At 39.8% G+C, this 11,677-nt stretch overlaps 1 protein-coding gene across 1 annotated transcript; it reads right to left on the reverse strand.

Annotated features, from left to right (window-relative positions):
- Positions 1–3,453: 3,453 nt before the first annotated feature.
- On the reverse strand, positions 3,454–10,239 carry LOC108876045 (protein sel-1 homolog 3). Its single transcript, XM_018665322.2, is given in 24 exon segments — positions 3,454–3,807; positions 4,135–4,237; positions 4,340–4,467; positions 4,552–4,661; positions 4,746–4,833; positions 4,953–5,043; positions 5,136–5,219; positions 5,308–5,435; positions 5,545–5,718; positions 5,825–5,887; positions 6,002–6,142; positions 6,221–6,340; positions 6,865–7,044; positions 7,137–7,342; positions 7,856–7,993; positions 8,112–8,247; positions 8,332–8,464; positions 8,568–8,629; positions 8,722–8,742; positions 8,744–8,838; positions 8,924–9,045; positions 9,133–9,259; positions 9,455–9,929; positions 10,026–10,239. Coding segments are annotated over 24 exon segments (3,072 nt in total). The 5' UTR covers positions 10,083–10,239; the 3' UTR covers positions 3,454–3,717.
- Positions 10,240–11,677: the final 1,438 nt, after the last annotated feature.

Consider the following 11,677-nt stretch of genomic DNA (forward strand, 5'->3'; position numbering starts at 1 on the left):
GTTAGATAGGGCAGCTCTCAAGTGTGTATGCTTTACGTAGGCTGTTGTGATTTTTAAGATTTAAGAATTTAGGCACAGATTTGGCCTCTTTAAGTGCTATCAATTGTCTCACATTGCTTTATAAAGGATAACAACATGCTGATTTTTTTTTTGCTGCTGATAAATGCTTCTAACTGGCAGTTAGCCTAATCTGACCGACCATTTCAGCTGCGTTTGCAATGTAATTTAATCACATTAGAATTTATCAATAAGGTGTTGACATTATTCCAGGAACCCTCTGTAACTATGTCACCACACTTAACGACAGGAAGGTCAAGGCAGAACTGGATGACAGAAAGCCTCGAGGTTGTAAGAATTTAACAGCTTGCACAAAAACATAAGCCGACATAGGGACTTGAACCCAGGTATACAGCTGAAGGACAGTCTTCCTGCTGACTACACACCCCACTGACCAAAAGTACATTATGCATATGCCACTGTCACCTTTGAATTAACAGATCCTTCGCTTAAAATAGAACACACCAACACCATGTAGCAACACTTATTTGAATTGTTCTAAAAATAGTCATTGTACATTCATCTGCATCATCCAGTCAGTGGCTGGGGGTCACCCATAGTATCTATATTATTTTGTAGCTTTGGTAAAGATGCCACAGTCTCTTTATAAGGCTATCTGACCTCTCAATTCCAGTTTGCACAAAGCCAAGTGAAATGCCACAAACCCAAGACAAATGATTGATGCATGATGAAATGAAAATTGGATTTTTCAGCTGCAATCTAAGGCACTGCTGGAAACCGGGCATTGTTCACTGTCGATGTAACACCTTTCCAGCTACTCAGAATTGCAGCCATACCCAGAAGACCAGTTCTAGTACTTGTCTTTTATGAGAAACAAGAAACACGAAAAACAACACTATAAAAATATTCCATAAAAAGTAAAAATCCAGTATGGAAAATGTTACTCAAGTAGAAGTGAGCAAAGATAGTCCTTACATACACATGTACTTGAAGTATCTGAAGTAAAAGTATTCAACACAGAAAAATGGTGTCTCTAAGGGTTATATTATATTACATCATTCAATTATTATCCATTAATGATAATCAAATGATTTTTTTTCTATATTGATTAATCTTGTTGTCAGAACAGTTGCCATTAATTATCCATCAATCAACTAATCATGCCAGCTCTACATGTGGGCAACATATGCTGTTGAGTATCTTAATTTAAACAAAGCATCATATTTTACAACCTCTTCATATGTTTTTATCTCCAAAAATTACAGCTCTGCTCTACTGCTTTACTAACACTGGTAGATTATTGAGTATTTCACTGTATATTTTCTCCAGGTATAATGGTATCTGTTTCCACTCACCTCAGTGCTTCCCTGACGTTTGACAATCTCTACGCAGGAAGCCAGTGGACAGCTATTTTAGGTTTGCTTCTGAAACAGTGGAGCAATTTGATAAACGGATTAAATATATTTTTTAGTGCTTAGTTAATGGAATATTTTTATCCAGTTGGTTAGAGTCTTTGATGAGTCAGGGAATCCCCTCAGGACATCGGTATTTTAAACAACATTCTGAGTTTTCAAAACATCACTAGATAGCTCAATATTTTTAAAGGGAAACTGATGGTTACCGCTGTGACGCAATGTAAAATCATGCTAACATACAAGAGGCGCAAACCGGGCTGGTTTCCTCTGCAGTGACTTGAGTAACTCAGCTTTTAACCAATTTGTTATCATAAGCGCCAATGTAAGTTAATGCATAAATTACCTTTATTTGCTTTAGGCACTTACAATATAGTACGTTCGTCTACTTTTCAGCCTTTTTCCTGCTGGCAGAAATTGGAGCTTAACTGAGTTTAGTTTTTCGACAGACATGAAAAACAACCTCACCACCTGCCATGCCCCATTGTAATTGTCCACGTGATACACAAGGACGTAGATTGTAGACTTACGTCATGAGTCCTGTAACCATAACCCACCCCCTTAGAGATTTTGACCTGACAGAGGTCAGACGCCAAAAATAAAGTCTAAAAAAAATCTTTAAATGATTCATAGTCTCTGATGCATATACGTGGCCAAAATTATTGGCATCATTCCACTTAAAAGAGGACATTAAGTTTTAAAACTAAGTTTTAAACCAACAAAGGTAATAAACATTCAGGATTCTCTATTCCATGGCTTGTAGAAAAGATGCATTGCTTTTAATTTCCTAAGTGACATATTACTTTAATAAAACAAGGAATGAAAATGGCACGGACAAAAATATCCCCTCTACATTTCTCAGGTGCTCCAGTTCTCTCAGGACTGATGTCTGCTTTCACCCAACTGCAAGTTTGAGCTCTTTTCATAGATGTTCTGGACTCACAGCAGGCCACTGGGCCACAATGGCCCTGTGTTTTCCTCTCATCCATTCTTGGCTGCTTTTAAAAGTATGTTCTGGGTCATTATCCAGTTGGAGGAGCCATGACCTGAAATGTAGACAGACCTTTCTGTCACTGGGCAGTATGTTTCACTCTAGAATGCCTTGGCAATCTTCTGTTATCATTGTGCCCTGCACTGGTTTAAGACACCCTGTGACAGATGCAGCAAAACAACCCCATAACATAACTGACCCTACTGTCCTCAGTGGTAGTTACAGTCATGCCATGCTAGGTGGAGCGTATCTGGGAAGTGATTTTCAGGGATCAGGACCAAACACATGGTCAAGACAGACAGGATCTAAGCTAAAAAAGATGGAACCACAAGGGTATTACTGAAAAAATGTTTGTGGGAATATTACATTTCCAGTAGTCACATTTCTGCATGACGCCGTTTTGAAAATATCAGCGGCAGTTCAATGGCAGTAATACCAGGTCTGATGTTTTCCTAAATCTGATTAAAATTACATATTTCAGAGCTTTTTTTATCCCATCCTCACCATTATCACCCCCAACTAATTCTGAATCGCTCCTACAAACAGAAGCAAAGCAATTAAACTCATCCGCTGGTGTTAATGAGACGTTGAGTGTTGAATGGATTTGGTCTCAGGGGAAGTATCTGTGATTGCTTGCTTAATTTTGGTTAGTGGAATATGAATTGCTCGAAATTCTCTGGCATACTTGTTTTGTATTCATGTGCAGCAGTGTGTTATTTGCAAATACTGCATAATATAAAACTGAATTTTGACCTTTTAAACAATGGGAGAGCTGTCTACACAAAAGTGGTTGAAAACAGAACAACAGTTAGTTTATGCAAACCCAAACATTAATTTTCAAATGTGTGTCACATTAGATGCTTGTTAGGTTAAAGTGGTGATAGTGGACCTAAGGCTACACCTGGATATTCATTACCTGAAATTCTGTAAGTCATCCACTCACAGACTGCCACAGGGTGAAGGAATCATTACACGAGAGACATAAGGACACTCAAGAACAACATCTGTGATCCACCAACAGTATCCTGAGCAAGTTTCATGGCACTTGTTAAGGTTTTTTATTTTTCATTCAAGTTCATTTAAGGTCAATGCATTTTTTGACATTACAAAACTTAAAACTAAAAACATTTCTGGCAAGTATAAAACAAGCAAAATTCATTTTTATGATGGCAGTCACAGTTAATCTTTACAGTGGTCCCCTAATAAACAGACAAAAAATATTGCTGCACTGTTGGTGTGGTGGTTGACTTTAGGTCCTTAGGTTTGCTGCTGCCAATCCTAATAAGAATCTTGGCTCTAGCTGAGAGACAGGACATGCCTCCTGAACACACCAAGGATGATGAGGAGTATCGTTGGAGCTGCAATCACGGCAACGGCAGCAGAGAACTGTGGGTAATAACAAGACCAAAATGTCAACATCATAATTAATTCTTTACTCTTAGATGCCTGTTGACCTGCTGTGGCCACTGATGGAAAGTAACTAAATACATGTATTCAAGCACTCCACATCGGATACTTATATAATTTCACTCAGGTTATATTTTGAATGCATGAACTTTACTCATGACAGAGTATGTTTACATTAAAACATGATTACCTCTACTTTATTTAACTATGTGATTTTGGCCCACTGCTATACCACCTCACACCTCACAACCATTTTTAATTACTTAACTAACTTTTTAGATAACTCCTTCAAAACATCACACTAACCTTAATAGCAGCGCTGTAGTCCTTTTGGAAGACTTGAAGGTACACGTTGAAAAGGGCAAGGCTGCAAGGCAAGTAGGAATCTGTGTCCTCTGAGTCTCTGCATCTTTTGGAGGAAAACATTTTCTCTTACAGATTTATGTTGAAGACAGTATTCTGCACTTTGACAACTCTTGCACATACACATACACACACACTGCAGACACACCTTTTGTATAAAGCACTTAGAAGCAATCTGTTGTCTGCCAGGTACATTTCTGAAAGGCCCAGGTCACACAGTAGTGAAAGCGGCAGCCTGTAACCCTCTTCAGCAAGAAGGCCAAGGTTGTACCATCCCTGTAGAGGAACAGTATGACTTACATGCACATGACATTAAAAAAATACACACACTGAAAGTACATTGGTTTAAATTAAGCTGACCTGTGGCTCGTTTCTTAGTGCTGCCAGTTTGTACATCTCTGCTGCCGAAAATAAGTCCTTCTGCCCGTCGACCTGCCCCTCATACAGCAGGTCACCCATCCTGATCAAGGCTGGAGAGAAAATAGAATTAAAATAAAATACAGTATGTTTTTGCACGTCTGCAAATATTTCAGTTTCAAAAGCAATGGATTTACCGTAAGTGTCAGGATCTTGACTTTGTGTTGTGAGGTTGTAATATCGCCACATACAATGCAATGCAAAAGCAGAATCCAAAAAACTTCCCTGTTGGCATACAGAGTGAAAATAGTGTCTAAGAAAGACTGTAATGAATAAAACAGCAACATGACCATTACACAACAGCTAACAAAGAAAAATTTCACATGTACATTTCTACAACACACCGTATTTTGTTCGCAGAGATATGCCACATTGAATTGTGCAGCTGCGTACCCCAACTCAGCAGCTATCGTGTAATATAACAGTGAGCTGAACCTGTTGAAAAGGCGAGAATAATAAATTTGCTGCAACTGCAATCAAGTGGCCTGTTCAGGATCATGGTAAGTGTGAATAGAGGAAAAGATTACATGTCATTCTTGAGATATGAATCCAAGGCTTTCCTTAAGATGCTGCCCAGGTATCCATTGTGCTCAGCTGCCCATTTTACCCACCTGCCAAAAGTTAAAAAGACATGTCAGTCATGATATAAGGAAATATCATATATGTGAGGTGAAATAAATAAAATAGGAAGTATCTAACAAAACGGCATCTGATGGACGTCTGTTGACATAGCCAGGTAATCCAGTGGTCCAGATGTCTGCGAGGTGAAGTGCTCCCCTGATGTGCCCTCTTTCTGCTGCCCTCAGATAGTACTTATAGGCCATATACTGCAAGAAAGGCACAGTAAATGTCTTCTAATGATTTGCCTCTTGATTTGAGAATTCAATACTTGTGTGTTAATATGCTAGTAGATGATGTTTTCATAGTTGAGCTAACCTGATCAGCAGCTTTTCCTGGATACAGACCCTGTGAGTAAATAACACCAAGATTCATGGCAGCATCTGGACTCTCGAGGAGATCGGCTTGTTCCCATAGCTGCACTGCCTGCTCGTAGTCCTGTTCAAACTGCTCATAGTACCAGGCCAGGGCATTGATTGCGGGAACAAAACCCTGTGAGACAGAATATTGTGAGAAGTAATACGAGGTGTGCAAATGCTGAGGCAGCAGACTGATGGCACAGCAGTGATCCTGTAATTAACATTCAGTCACACAGAACCTTGTCCATTGCTTTCTTGAGGAATGTGAGAGCTTTGGGAACGTCCTTTTCAACACCTTGTCCCTACAGAGAAACACATTTATATCAGATAACATGAAATAATACACAGTAATAACACCAGAGGAGTTAGTACTCTTTCAGGATCACATATCACTGTACAAGAACTGTGAGCCTGACCTGCAATAGGACTATGCCATAGTCATACATTGAAACTGGGTCCTCCCATTGGACTGCTCCCCTTTCATAGTGTCTCACAGCCTTCTGGATATCCGGAGTCACTCCCTGCTGACCCCAGAACAGCATGCGGGCAAGTGCTTGCTGCAAGGCAGTTGCTGAATTATAATTTTTTTGTAAATTGCATGATAAAATAGCCTCACATTTCTCAAATGTCATTACCTCAGCCTCAGCTGCTCCCCTGCGTGCCTGCAGTTTCAGCCACTGGAAGATATGATGGTTTTCATTGGTCTGCAGATTCAACACCTCATCGTTGTTCAGATAAACAGCCTCAACAAATGTCTTTAAAAAAAAAAAAGAGGGAAAACACATAATGGATTTCATTTTCTTTTGTTCATATTCCTCCTAAAACAGTTTTGAATATTCCAGAAATGCTGTTCTCTGCTTTGAATGAAACATGGCCCACTTTTGAGCACTGTAATAATACAATGTTTATCATACTGTTATCTTTTTTGTATGGAGAGCAGTGAGCCACAGTAAGGGGAGCAGAACATGTATTAGCATATCCCATATCAGCTCATATGTTGTAATAACCCAACAGATACATTATATGAAAAATAATATGTATAGATTAGATATATTAGTTTTTCCCACCCTCTGTAGCACTATGACTACATATCTGTCACTGACAGTTATGACAGAATAAACTCTACAAATACAACTCTAACATGTTGTGTTATTTTTATTTATATTTTAATTTAAATTACATCACTAATCACAGTGCGTGTTAAGCAAGAAAACATTGACTTGTGTAAATTATGCTAAATCAGCATTCCAGAGCATCCACTTATAAATGCATACATTACCTGCTCTGGTGTGGGATTATGACGGTCTAAAGTTGTCTGTGTAGCAATGTTTGCATAATATGCATAGGCCAGGTCTGGGTCTGTGGGAAGACCGTGAAGCCCCCGGTGGTGCAAGTGCCCAAGTTGCAGAAGTGCTAATCGATCATCCTTCCTGGCTGCCAGTAGGGCAAGTAGCCAAGCCTGCGCCAAATGCAGGAGCATGAGAATTTTTTTCTAAATGGACACGTTCACCACTGACATAGATTTTCTATGGCTGACCAAGAAACACACACCTTATTGGGCTGTTTTTTGACTCCAAGGCCAGCGCTGTAGAGCACCGACGACATGCGCAGAGCCCTGTTATCGGCTAAGCAGCCAGCTTGGAGCAGCAGTGGTAATATTCCGCTGACCACTCTGCTGCTGCTCGCTCTGCCCAGTTTATGAAGTGATAAGGAGTACAGTGCTCTGCCCACAGCTGACAGGCTAACCCTTTTTCCTCCTGCAAATCAGCAATTTGAACTGATTTCAGTGGTTTATGTTAAATAACACATGGATACCATCAATGAATAATGGGCAGAAAACTCCTTCACAAGCAAATGGATCAGTTATTACAAACTCACGCTGTGCAGTCAAACCTTGCTCAAACCACAGATCCTATTTTAAATTTGAGTGGAGATCCAAGTTGCTAGATTACTGTACGTGAAATGGGATTTTCTTTTAGAAAATGATGCCCAAAACATCCAGAATACTTCCATTTGATGAAATCTGAGGGGTTTGGTGACATTATGTAACTCGGTGTCAGAGCAAACTATTTCATTTAAGGAAACTGGATGCTCAGTGGTAAGAAATGCAAATATTACAGTGCAACATAATCGCAAGGTACTAACTGTGTGTGGTGGTGTAGAATTGTTTGTGCTGAAGTCCAGTACTCAACTTAATTACAGTTACCTCCCACCTTTGGATAATTTGTACCAGCACTAGGCCATTTCATGTTGTGCAGTTCATTTCTTACCATGTTTGGAAGCAAATAACTTGGACAGTTTTGCAGCTTGTCTTCTGTGAGGGACAGTTGCCTCCCACTGCTCACACTGTGAATCTGATGGTAGTCTGTCTTTTATCATCCACTGATGGAAAGCATCAAAACAGGTCTCTGGAAAAACAACACAGACAGTAAGTCTCTGTACCTTCAGTGGCTCTGTAGAAGGCTCTTGTGAATATTTCAGATACAGTAATTTTAGCACCATCTAGTGGGAATATAAGCTTACTACCAGACTCTGTGCTCTGTTTGGCCTTGAGAGAATAGCCAGTGATTTTCACATTCAACTCGAGACGGAATTCTTCACAAGTCTGCAGCCATCCAGTGAGGTTCACATCCTTAATAACATCTGGAATAACAGTCTCAGACTGAAGAAGAGAGAAATCATCAGACTCAAATGCAGCGAATCTTAAGCATGGACTGGTAGTCTGTGGGCAGCTGCAGCGTATTACCATGCTGTGAGGTGGTATTCTGTTGCGATAGTAAACCACCGGCCCAAAATACCCTTCCACACCTCTTGTATATTTTCCTCCTCCAATCACAAAATATCCCTCTGTATCATCCAGTGTGACTGTATGTCTCAATCTATAAGACATGTTGTTAACAGACATGAAGAACACTTTAGGTGCATTTTTATTTCTGTTGTTACCACAGTTTAATCACTTTGTCACATCAAAAGTAGACTTACATATGTTCTGCAGATTGAACCATTCTCTGCTCCTTATCTATGCACACCATGGAGGCAGTTACCTGAGATACATTGACAATGACCATGTTATTTTTCATCATTACCTTTATTTACATGCTGTAATGATATCGCTTGTCAACAAGAGGCTACTTACTGCTCTGCCCTGTAGCATCACAGCTGAGTTGGCACCACTCACTTAAGGGCACCTTGAACTGAGTGAGAAATGCAGAGGATTCCTCAGACTCTCCATTCATCTGGATGTGCAGTTGGCCTATACACACGACACACTAATGTAAAGTGCAGTGAAGTTACATAATGAGAATATCTAAGAGGTGAGAGAAAAATCTTAATTATACCTGAATTTTTGAGGAACACTGCTGGTGAGATGTAGTTATCATGAGAGTCTATATGATGCAACACTCCACACATGCTTTCCTGGCAGTGTCTGGTCACAAATATCCAGATGGAGAACAAACACCTGGCAAAAATACAAGTACACTTCTTTAACTGACCTTAAATAATATCTGCGTAGCACACTGTGCACGGTGTGACTTTGTTGTCTTACCACGGAAAGGCGATGGCCTTAACACGGAAATATTCCAGAACCTTGTTGCTGTAAGGGTCTAGTGTCTTTGTGATACCAAAGTTTTCTCCAGTTGAAGCATAAATTGAAGACAGCAAATGCACCGTTTCTGCATGACATAAACAGTTTTTAGTTGAGCTTCGGAGGACCAGAGGTGTCATCTAATAACAGAACAATTTTTGACTAATCCTTAAATCTTTAATCTGCATAGTTCTGATTTTGAAATGTTGTCAGAAGAAATCTGGAGTTTTTAAAGTGCCATTTAGTGCCTTTATCAATTAAACCTGAGCAGATTCGATCTTACCTTGCTCCAAAGGACATTGTTTCTTTAAAAACTGTTGGGTTAAATGCAACATTTGTGTACTCCAGGCAATGCAGAGTTGGTGCTTTTTGACAGGTCGACTGAAGAAGGGCCTAGGCTGCAAATTTGCCACATCCTGAGCTGCGACAGACCCTTCAGTGTCATCAAATCTGCTGTATCGGACCGAGGCTCGAAGGATACAACTCAGGACCCACTGAGAATCTGGAACAATCCCATCGGCTTGATACACCAACCAGTCCGGCAGGTTCAGCTCTACAGTCCTTATTTGAGTGTCACCGGGGGCGCAGCTCCACTGTCGTAGCAGGAGTGTGGAAGTGACGCCAGTGTCAAAATATACAATACAGTCCAGCTGTATTGTAGCATGTTCATCACAAGAGTAAAGTATTTCCAAACGGTGGGCTGGCAGAGCCTCCTCTGGGGGATTCAGGAGTGTCACCTCATCTAGACCCCAAACAATCTGTGACAGAAAACAGGCACATAGCTGCTAATGACATCTGTTAAAAGCAGAGGGGGCTTCTAACATCAGAGAACAAGAAATGAAACCTGCTCCTACCTGCATACTGAGGCAAAGCAGATGACAGACGTATTTGTACAGGGTAGAGAAATCCATGGTCCACACAGCGTTGTCATTAATCTCTCCATTAAAGATTTTCAAGCTAAAAGGAAACAAGAAGCCTCAAGATCCGGACCTCATCCTGCTCCACCTCAGGTATGATGAAGCTTAGGTAAATATTTAACAACACATTGCTCCACCCAATTACTATATACACAGTGTAGTTAGGGTGGAGCTTTGTGAGTAAGACTACATAGCAATACTTAACATACAACTAAAGGTAGACTAACTTATTTCACCTGTTAGGCTGAGATGAAATATTTGTTTAATTCAACAGATTTAAAGGGAACTCTATGTGTTGTACAGCATGCAACATGTGGTGTAATGTCTATGAAAAATCAGCTCATCTTTCATTCAAAATAGTTTATTGCTATCATGCAGGAGTGCCATAAAAGTCTAGACCATCACAGAAGATGCAAAATTATCATTTTCTCTGTACAAATATACTGTATGTATTCATAAATAGAAGCTCAAAATAAAGAGAAAGAAAAAAAAGAAGGGTGGGGAGGAAAGAGCTTAAGCTGTTCCACTCTTTTAACCCAATATAGGTTTCGTTACAGCAGTTGACATGCATCAACATTACAGTGCATTATACTGGGAGCAGACGGACACATACACACGCACACGCACACACATTCAGATGGCATAATCCATTTACAGCTCTGTCGTGCAAAAGAGGTACAAATGACACTTTAAAAAAGTACCAGTAGGAAATTGTTTTTTTTTTTCTAGCTGGTTTCTAAAATAAAATATTTAGACATGTCTTGTACATCCAAACCACCTGTTACATAATGAGGCTAGGGGTGGGCGACTGTCTTCTGCAGCACTTTTTGGTTGTTCATTGATCAGGAGCACCCTAATCTACTGGTGTCCATACTACTTTCGTAATGACCTACAACTACTGATGCATAGTTCTGTGCTCATAGAAAGCTGTCAATATGAAAACTGGCACAATGCTCTTTGCTGTGGTAATCTGAGGATAGGAATTATCTGCAACATATGTAAACATACTATACTGATGATACTGTTACAGAGGGAATACCCTTGGACATTCACTGTTTAACTCAGGATATACAGTATACATTGTGTGGTTTTATGTTTTGTGTAAAAGGGGCTCAAACAGCCTGACACACTACAAATACCAAAGGCCTCTGACAGAAATAGTGATTTGGCACTTTGACGTGATTGGTCTTCTGCCTCCTTAACCTGTAAAGTTCCACCTCATACAGAGCAAATTATTTTTGCCTTGTAAGTTTAGCCCTTACCAGTACCCATGCCTCACTGACAAACTGTGGTGACGTTTTCATTGTCCACCTGAATAATCATTTAAACACAAACATTAAGACACAGGATAGCAGGAGCCACAATCCGAAGTTAAACTCGCACCTGGCTTTATCAAATTCATATTTAGTGGAAGATGTTGGATCCCATTTATTATTTAGTAGGATAATCTTTAAAAAAAAAAAAAACAAACAAGACGATTGTTTATTTTTTTAAATAGTTATTACTAAAAATATGCTCATAAGTATTTTATGTTAATGTCCTCATCTCATTTTTCAGGGTATATAATGCAGCTGCACAAAGCTAGCACC

The sequence above is a fragment of the Lates calcarifer genome, linkage group LG21, assembly GCF_001640805.2.
Source record: "Lates calcarifer isolate ASB-BC8 linkage group LG21, TLL_Latcal_v3, whole genome shotgun sequence".
Taxonomy (NCBI): Eukaryota; Metazoa; Chordata; class Actinopteri; family Centropomidae; genus Lates; species Lates calcarifer.